The 10,484-nt window shown below is 39.5% G+C and overlaps 1 protein-coding gene across 1 annotated transcript; it reads right to left on the bottom strand.

The window, feature by feature from the left end:
- Positions 1 to 8,840: 8,840 nt before the first annotated feature.
- LOC123121571 (uncharacterized) lies at positions 8,841 to 10,132 on the bottom strand. Its single transcript, XM_044541591.1, has one exon. The coding sequence runs from the start codon at positions 9,931 to 9,933 to the stop codon at positions 8,968 to 8,970; it is 966 nt and encodes a 321-aa protein (XP_044397526.1). The 5' UTR covers positions 9,934 to 10,132; the 3' UTR covers positions 8,841 to 8,967.
- Between the last annotated feature and the right edge of the window lie 352 nt (positions 10,133 to 10,484).

Here is a 10,484-nt window from a genome sequence, read left to right as displayed (position 1 = left end):
GGTTTCAATTTGATGGATTTTATGAGACTGTTGTTCAATGTTGGAACAGAAATCAACAACTGACAAACTCTGCCAAGGATACTGCTGCCAGGTTCAAATGTCTCAGAATGGGTTTAAAAAATGGAGCAAAAACCTATCAAAACTCAACACCAACATATCTGCATGTAACTATGTTCTATCTATGCTTGATGGCATTGAGGATCAAAGAAATCTGAGTACTATTGAAGCAGATTTCAGAAATATACTTAAGGGTCACATAACCAAGCTATTGGAAGTCAAAACAATATATTGGAAATCCAGGTTTAAGATGAGGAGTGTCAAACTTGATGATGAGAATACTGAATTTTTTCATGCCATGGCTACCCAAAGTTACAGGAAGAATTTCATAACTACTATAAATGATGAAGATGGGAATCCTTTTCAAAATCATGATCACAAGGCTTCTATTGTTTGGAAATCATACAAGGATAGGTTGGGAAAGGCTATTGACCCTCCTATGCTATTCAATCTTGAGGAAATTATTCAACCAAAAGATCTATCTGAGCTTGATGCTCCATTTTCCATGGATGAAATTGACCAAGTTATTAAAGATATTCACTCTGACAGAGCACCTGGGCCTGATGGTTTTAATGGCTTATTCCTGAAGAAATGTTGGGATATCATCAAACAAGATATTTACACTATGATCTGGGATTTTTTTGAAGCGAACATTGACATTCAGAGTATTAACATTGCTTTCATTACTCTCATTCCAAAGATAGCAAATCCTATTGACATGAATGACTTCAGACCCATTTCCCTGGTCAGCCTCCCTCTCAAAATTATTGCAAAGCTTATGGCCAATAGAGCTCAGAAAATCATTACCTCTGTCATTCATCAAAATCAATATGGTTTCATTAAAGGGAGAAATATCCATGACTGTTTGGGATTTGCCTTTGAATATATTCACCTATGTCATCAATCTAGAAAGCCTATCATTATTCTCAAACTTGACTTTGAGAAAGCATTTGATAAGATTGAATACAATGCAATTATTGCCATGTTGAAAGCTAAAGGTTTTGGCCCAAGATGGATTAATTGGGTAAACAATATACTCAAAACTGCATCAACATCTGTCCTTTTGAATGGTGTTGCTGGGAAAAAAATCATATGTAAAAGAGGAGTCAGGCAAGGAGATCCTCATTCTCCACTGCTGTACATTATTACTGCTGATCTCCTTCAGTCTATAATTAATGCTGCTTGGGTAAATGGTGAACTCACTCTCCCCACAAATCAGGCATATGGTCTTGATTACCCTATTATTCAATATGCTGATGATACTCTATTGATCATGCCTACTGATGAGGATCAACTCAACCATCTTAAATATCTCCTTAATCTCTTCAGTTTGTCCACTGGGCTATTTGTTAATTTCAGCAAATCATCCATGATCCCAATTAATATGGACCAACAGTCAGCCAACAACCTTGCTAATTCTTTTGGATGTAAAATTGAAAGCCTCCCCTTCACTTATCTGGGGCTTCCTATGGGCACCACCAAGCCCTCTGTTCATGACCTCATCCCAGTTATATCTAGGATTGACAAGAGACTTTCAGGTGTTGCCAGATTCATGAACCACTCTGGTAGGCTCACTTATGTTAACTCTGTGGTTGCATCCATGCCAATATTTGCCATGTGCTCACTTAAAGTCCATGTTACCATTCTGGATCATGTGGATAAATCAAGTAGGAATTTCCTTTGGTATGGAAATGAAATTAATAAAGGAGGCAAATGTCTGGCCAGCTGGGAGATGATTTGCAAGCCCAAACAACAAGGAGGACTTGGGGTTCTGAATTTAAGAGAAAAAAATAAAGCTCTTCTTATAAAGCACCTATTCAAGTTCTATAACAAAGTTGATGTCCCATGGGTAAAGTTAATTTGGGAAGCTCACTATCACAATAATGATGTCCCTCATTATAACAGGAGCAAAGGATCTTTTTGGTGGAAAGATTGCATGAAAATGTTTGACCATTTCAGGGATATGACTACCTGTGACATCAAATCTGGCTGCACTAATTTGCTTTGGGATGACAACTGGAATGGTGATATTATGAAAATTAAGTACCCTGAGCTTCATCCTTTTACCCAAAAGGAAAGCATATCAGTCAAAGAAGCCAAGGAACTGGATAATCTTTACAGCCTGTTTCAACTTCCATTATCCATACAAGCGCACTAGCAATTCCATTTGCTATCAGAAGAGTTAAATAATATCAGAAACACCTATGATAAGGACAGATGGCTTTTCAAATGGGGAAGTAATAAGAACATTACCAAGAAGATCTATGGATACCTTATGAATGGTGAGGATGCTGCTGCCACTTTTAAATGGATATGGAAATCATATTGTCTACCAAGACACAAATTTTTCTGCTGGTTAATGCTAAATGACAGGATAAATACATGTGATCTTTTGATCAGAAAAAATATGCATCTGGATTCCACTGTATGTGTTCTATGCAACAATGAAGACATTGAGGATAGGACTCATCTTCTTTTCACATGTCCATTTAGTTAGGGATTTTGGTGGAACATTGGTTTTGAATGGAATTCGGATCTGGAAATCAACAATATGATTATTGATGCTAAACACAGATATAAAATTGACCACTTCATGGAAGCCATGATTCTTGGATGCTGGAGCATATGGAACCAAAGGAATGGGATGATTTTTGAAGGGATCCCCTGTTCAATAAATGAATGCAAGAATGAATTTGTCAGATATTTCAAAATGACCATGCTAAGGGCTAAACCCACTCTAAAAGAGGGCATGTCCTCTTGGATAGACAATATTTAATTTTCCAATAATTTCCTTGCTACTTTCCCTATAGATAGTACCTCCTTGGTTGTCCCCCCAACAACCATTTTTATTCTTTATGTAATTTGATACCCTTATTTATTAATGAAAAATGACTTACAGTAGGGGATTTACCCTACTGTTCTTTGGTATAAAAAAACGTGTCGCATGGCCAACCCATGTACTAAGGGGGTCATGCCTGTGCTGGGGAGCTAGTCATACGTGTCGGACCGGCAAGGCCCGTATAGTTGGGGTGCTTGGGTGCCATGCCATGCCTGGCCAGTATAGCCCAGGTCGTGTCGTGATGGGCCGGCCCATCTGGCCAGCTTTGATAGGAATAAAATTCCACCAGACACAAAAACTACAACGAAAGATCTTACAAAATAAATACAAAAGCACATAGCTAAAAAGGAAAACATGGAGAGAAAAAAGCTGGAAAATAAAAAAAGGGGAAAAAGCCGAAAAACAAATAAACCAAAATAGAGTTGGGATGGAGGAGTGTCCAACACGCGACATGTGGCTGCGCTAGGGCGCACTTTGTGGCACACTCCCATGCCCTAAAAGTGGTCGTTGGATGTCTCAGCCACGCGTAACCACTAATTAAGAGCTCCTTCATTTTCCATATAGTTTTCTTTCTTCTCTTTCGGCATTTTGCAAAATTTTGGCATGCCTCCAGCCCAACTAGTGCAATATTCCAAGGAATCCATTGCTAGAGCTATATATCGCTTACTGCGATGACACCATATGGGAGCCCTACCTAACTGCCTCGCCTACCCCCTAAAAAAGACTACCTCCCTCCCCTAATAAAAGCGTACTATCTTAGCAGCTACATAGCGTTTCTAAAGAAAAGCAGCTACGTAGGGTTTCTCAAAGAAAAACTACCTGCCTCCCTAATAAAAGCGATGACTATCTAGTAGAGTCGTAAAAAGCCTACATAGGTCTGGCCCATTTATATTGGCACTACAGGTGACGCGCGCGTAGAGTCGTAAAGCCTACATCTGGCTAGTAGCAAGTGCCCCGTCCGTCTCGCCTAAAGCTTTTGCTCGTCGTGTAGCTACTGAGCCGGTCCATTTTCTTCTTTGCGTCGAGTGAGGCGGGTTGTTCTACTTTTCAACCAAGACGTAGGTGGTCAACATTAAGTTTGGTTTAGTTTTTTTCTTCAGTTTTTCACGTTTCTTCATCGGATTTTTTTTCTTCTGTTATGCTTCGTTTTTTTCACCTGCTTTTTTCGTTTGTTTCACGGTTTTTATTAGTTTTCTTTTATTTCTTCATTTTTCTTTGTTTCTTTTGGTTTGCGTTGATTTTCTTTGTTTTGCTTTGTTCTTTCTCGGTTTTGTTTGTTTTCAATTTTTGCATTTGTTCTGTCCGGTTTCCATTTATTTCTGTGTCCTCATCCGCGTGTATGTCTGTGTTAGATAGGCTCTAGAAGGCCTTACTTTACTAACAGGTAGGGCGCGTTACTTTTATTCTTTTTTTTGCTGCTTACCCGCATGTTTAGATTATTTACTTGCCCTTTCACTTTTTCTTCGGCTGTCACCAACTTTGTTCAATGCTAGTCCCTAACCCATGAATAAGGGCTCCGCTGGCTACCGGGTTCAGAGAAATTTGTAAGCTCTTTCTCTTTTTTCGTTTTTCGCCACCTCCTGTGTCTTTCCGTTTAAGGTTTTATTTTTATTTTCATTGGGTTTTTTGGTTTCACTTTGTTTCTTTGTCGATTTTATCTTTTTTAACACATGTCAACTTTTTAGTACACAGTTGACATATTTTGTATACTTCAGAAACATATATTGTATACATGTTTTACATTTTGAAATACATGATTAACATGTTTTGAAAATTTCTATTTTAATGTCTACTTTTCCAATACACATTGTACATTTTTGGTATATATCTAATACATTTTTTGAATACATGACCAATACTTTTCAATACATGGTGAAGGTTTTTCTGAAGGTAGTAAACAGTTTTTCACACACAATGTACATTTTCATATACATTAGGAACAATTTTATACTCATGTTTAACATTTTTTAATAAAAAATCTACTTTTTATAAATAAACATTTTATGCCTACTTTTATTAAATGTATGTTGTACATCTTTTGTATACACACGGAACTTTTTTTTAATACATCGACAATATTTTTATTTACATATTGATTTTTTATTTTACACCAGGAACATCTATATGAAAAACAATTTTTCTATACATCTTTAACATTTTTTCAATGCCTGATTAACGTTTTCAAATACTTGATTATTATTTTTTAAATTATTGGTTAACATCTTTTAAAATTATGATCAATTTATTCATTCACATTGTATCTTTTTTGTATACATTGTCCATATACATGAGAAAACATTTTTTTCTATACACATTAATTCTTTTCAAATGCTTGGTTAAATTTTTTTCAAATGTTTTATGTAAAGTCTCATTTGTAATATACATATTTCGAATATTTGGAATTGCAAAATAAATAAATAAATGAAATGAAAACCAAAAAGTGAAAATCCACAGAAAAAAATAGGCTACGGCTGGTGGCATCTCGCGCGCTTGGGCGAGGCTGCCCGACATCTCGCTACAATCGAGACATAGGCGCACCCCATAGGACTCGCATCAAGTAAGCTATTGTCGCACCGAGAAATCCGCAAATCCTATATGTCGCCCGTACAAATTCCTAATAGGAATCAACTAGTGGTGGTGACTAGCGGTTCGACCCATCAAGTGCGGTTGCTCGCCGATGCTAGCATCGCGTTGTAGGTTTGCTCTGCTCCGGTTTTTATTTTTTGCTTCCTTTGTTTTTTCTTTTGTTTTATTTGTTTTTGTCATTTTTTCTTGTTTTACTTTGGTTTCTTTTGTTTTATCATTGAGTTTTTTTTCGGTTTTTCTTTCTTCATTATACTTCTTTTTCTTTTTGCCTTGCTTGGTTTTATTTGCTCTTCGTTTTGATCCTTTGTCAATTTTATCGGTTTTGGTTTTTTCAACGGATGTCCAACTTCTCTCTGTACACAATCTACATTTCTAGAGCACATGTGAAACATTTTTTTATACAAGTTGAACATTGTTCAAATAAATGATGTACATTTTTATAAAAAATCTTTTGAACATTTTTTCAGATACACAGCAATATTTTCCAAATAAATGTTGTACATTATTTTAAGGCCCATAATCAATCTTTTAAACTACGCGGCCATTTGTTTTACCTTGGATAAAAAATGTAGGGTTACTCAAAAAAAAGTGTAAAAAGTTTAGAAAATTTTACAGGCATTTTTTTTAGAAACACGTGTATATTTTGCTAAAATTCCACGCATATCTTTTTAACAGAAAATAACCCTTTTTATCTTACGTGAACATTTTTTACATTTAATATAACAATTCAAAATTATTATTAACATTTGTTGAAATGAGGGAATATTTCCATAAAATGTTACATAAATATTTAGTAGTACGAAACATTTATTGAAATTACATAAACATTTTCCTTACATTGGATACGCATGCTTTTCAAAAATTTGCATAGATTTATTGGAAACATGGGAACATCTTTTCATTGTCACAAACATTTTTTTAAGATATCACCATTGTTTAATTTTTTTTCTAAAGTTCTGAAATAAAGTTAAGCGTTTGACATATGCGCATTTAAAATATATATAAAAAAAGAAATTCTAGTGAAGTCAGCATGACACCAGCATGACGACCCACGTCCTACTGGGCAGGCCCATCACTGGCGCCCTGTAAGCGACCTATGTCTCACTTGACACGAGAGCAGCCTCACCTGAGGGAGTGTGAGACTTGGCAAAGCTCTGCATAAAACATTTGAAAAATGTTTATCTATCATTTGAAAATTGTTTAATATCTATAGAAAAATGTTCTCATATATACAAAAAAATACAATGTATATGAAAAAAAGTTGATCGTCTATTTAAAAACTGGTAATCAAGCATTTGGAAAAAATGTTAATCAAGTGTTCTGAATATAATAATAAAGCATTTAAAAATGTTAAATGTTTACAGAAAATATGTTAGTCATATCTATGAAAAGTATATAGAGAACAAATACAACGTGTATGAAAAAGTGTTGATCAAGTATTTCAAAAATGTGAAATGTGTATAAAAATTGTTCCTCGTGTAAAAATGAAATGTACAACGTACATTAAAATAAATGTAGACATCGAAAATCAAATATTTTCAAAAGTATATTCTGTAATTAAAAAATATTAAACATGTACTCCCTCCGTCTTAAAATAAGTGTCTCAACCTTAGTATAACTTTGTACTAAAGTTAGTACAAAGTTGAGACACTTATTTTGAGACTGAGGGAGTATATAACAATGTCCTGACATATACAAAAAATGTACATTGTGTGTGATAAAATAATTATTGCCATTAAATAAATGTTCACCATGCATTGAAATTGTTTGACCATGTACTAAAAAAATGTTAATCTTGTATTTAAAAAATGTTAAACATGCATTAGAAATTTATTTGCAAGATATGAACCAAAAATGTAGAATGTTTATGCTAAAATTTGGACATTATTTTTAAAATGTTAATTATGTATTTAAAAATACTAAGTGTGTATATAAAATATGTTTCCGTTGTATACAAAAAAAATATTAAATGTCTACTGGGAAAAGTTGACATGTGTTGACAAAAAAAGAGAAAACAGAGAAACCCAATAAAAACTAAAAATAAAAAAACAAAGGAAACCAAAAAAGGAAGAAGACAAGGAAAATCAATGCAAAAGAATGGAAACATAGAAAACCAAGAAATGAAAAAAAAAACAAAGAAACCCGATAAAGAAACAAGAAATAAACAAATAAAAATGAAGAAATAAAGAAATTAAAGAAGGAAAAAAGAGTGAACTCTAACAAAGACACTAAGAAAAACAAAGAAATAACCCAGTGAAAGACGTGAAAGAAACAAAGAAAATAAGTGAAAAAACAAAGAAAAAAACCGAAGAACGAAAGCAAGAATAAACTAGTGCAAAAAACGAAAGCTATAAAGAGAAAGTAAGAATACTGGTGAAGCCTGAGAGAGAAGCAAAAAAGGAAATATATGAAGAAGAAAAAACAAAAACATCATGAAAAAACAAAGAAAACCCAACGAAAAAACAAAAGAAACAAAGAAATGAAAAACTGAAGGAATGAGCTAATCGCGAGCGAGCGAGCGAACCATAGAATGATCGTGAGCAAGCGAAGAATATCGACGAATGACCTGGAATAAATCAAGGAAAACGTGACCACCAGTGCCAACTCTAGGCTTGAATTATGGTGGATTTGTTCCAAACAAGAAAAGTCACCATCTGAGCTACACTCAGTTTGCAAACTGCCTCCAAATATGACGTTCATATTGGGGTCCAAAGAATATGCTTACAGATTATAAAACAACCTGAAATCTGGAAGAAAGGACGTGAAAAGGAGAAGAAGAAGAAAGCTGGAGGGGAAAGCCCACGCCCCCAAAAACCACATATTGGCGGAAAAGGCGTCACGGCCCCGCCACCTTGCCATCAATAGCTATAGGTTCGTTCAGCCGAAAATCAAAATGCTTTGAACCACCGTTTCAGCAGGTGTGGAAACACGATTTTGAAACTTGAAAGTATGAGTGTTTCGTTTGAGTCAAATAAACCGCATGCAGAGGATAATTAGGGAACACATGTCCTTCTGTGGTGCCGGCGGCAGCAGGGCTACCCGAAGAAGTATGTCATGCTTTTTTGAGAACACACATGGGCTCGAGCTCTACGTGCCTATATATTGAGATAGAATGCAGTATTTAAATTACAGTCTTGTTAAATCTCAGTCGAATAAGACTTAGTTAAGTATCAATCGACTGAGAACTAGCCACGTCCTTATGTTCAAAAAGGATAAGTCGCCAAGCGCAATCCATGGCAGCCCAGGCAGTCTACCATTCCACACCTTCCGCCAGTCACGGCAAAAATCGCGAACTGAATCAACGACTGCTGAAGAGAGTCCCAAGCTTTGTGCAGTTCAGCTACGTGCGCCCTCGATCAATCAGGTAATCGATAATAATAAATAAATAGCGCAAAAGAATGTGAATCGCGTACACTTCCATGGCAAAATCAACCACGTCACGGCGATGTTACTTAAAAAATGAAAAATATAAACCCCTTGATCGATCACGGCAAGTGGTACAGGTTGGACGGCCTGATCCCGGCGGTGACGTTGAAGTATCTGAAGGCAGCCGCCCACCGGCGGTTGTCCTTGATCATGTGCACGGCGACGGTGTCCGGCCGGAAGTTGTCCATGTTCCAGTTGAGGTCGTACATCCGCGGCCTGAGGCTGTACCGGTTCTTGCCCCGGCGCCCGATGTTGAGCCACTTGCCGAAGAGGAGGTCCTCGGGGCCGTGGGTGTCGTTGTGCCGGAGGATCTCCTCGTTGGTGGACACCCAGGTCGCGACGTCCCACGAGACGACGTACCCCATGCCGTGCATGAACTGCATGGGGTCGTCGCCGACGGCGAAGCCGTAGCCGAGGTACAGGTCGTCGCGGGGCCTGGGCCGGAGCTCCTCGGCCATGGCGGCCACGCGCAGGTACGTGTCGTCGTCGGTCTTCATCACGTAGTCGTAGGGCGCGCCCGCGAACACCCGCGGCACGGAGGAGAAGTACTGGTGGGTCTTGCCGTCGTTCATGTTCTCGGTGCAGTTGAGCAGGAGGACGTCGCCGTGCCGCGCGGCCTCCAGCGCCACCAGCACCCGGTCCACCGGGTCGTCCACGCCGCAGAACACGAAGCGCACGTCCACCCGCGCGTACGCGGGCACCGGCGGCTGCAGCGCGTACGCCAGGCGCACGATGTCCCGCCGCTCGCGCCGCTTGGGCGTGGTCAGCACCCCGACGAGCAGGCGGAACTCCGGCTGCGCCGCCGCAGCGGAGACGGCCTTCTCGGCCCCCGACGCGACGGAGTAGCCGTCGGCGCCGAGGCTGGGGCAGAGCACGCCGAGCCCGTCGGAGCGGGCGTGGGAGGAGCCGAGGCTGGGGATGACGACCACCGCGGCGAGGAGGCCGAGGGGCACGAGGAGGAGGTACGGGGCGCAGAGCGACGAGGCGGCGGGGAAGAGCGCCTGCGACGACGAGCTGGTCTTCATGGCGCGTCCCGCGGGATGAAAATGGAACTTGGAAACCCACGTCCACGTGCAATTATAAGCCAGCCATGGACGCGACTAGCACGTACGCCTTCGATCAACGTGGGATTAATAAGCCGCGTAAACTGTTGGTTGAATCGTTCTCGTGGACACGCGGCCGTCGAGACTGCTCTTCAGGGTCGACAAGGGATCCGTCCGCGCCTTCCATCGGATCTTCTTGTGCGTATTAACATTAACATTTGTTAGGAGAGGTGTCAACGTTGAGGGGCATGTTAGGTGGCAGATGGAATGCCTGCAAACAATTATCTATTTCAGCTCGCAGCCGGGCCACGATCAATCATTCGTGGGCTGATGCAGATGCCAGGCATCAAGCATGGCATGGCACGGCAGAGTGGCGATCCCGGTGGCTTGTTGCTAGCTTGTTTGCTTTGCATGATGGAGATGGAGGCAGGGCTGAGGCAAGAATGGTCGTCGCCGGGGACATGCTAGCTTGTCGGTTGCTACTCACTTTGATACATGACGTGTAGTACGTGTCTTGCCTCGGCCGGCCTGCG

Source organism: Triticum aestivum, chromosome 5D (genome assembly GCF_018294505.1).
Source record: "Triticum aestivum cultivar Chinese Spring chromosome 5D, IWGSC CS RefSeq v2.1, whole genome shotgun sequence".
NCBI lineage: Eukaryota > Viridiplantae > Streptophyta > Magnoliopsida > Poales > Poaceae > Triticum > Triticum aestivum.
This window is presented reverse-complemented; position numbering and strand designations above follow the sequence as displayed.

Bases quoted from the DNA above. Each gene is read 5' to 3' on its own strand.
- LOC123121571 (XM_044541591.1), bottom strand. From the start codon at position 9,933: ATGAAGACCAGCTCGTCGTCGCAGGCGCTCTTCCCCGCCGCCTCGTCG.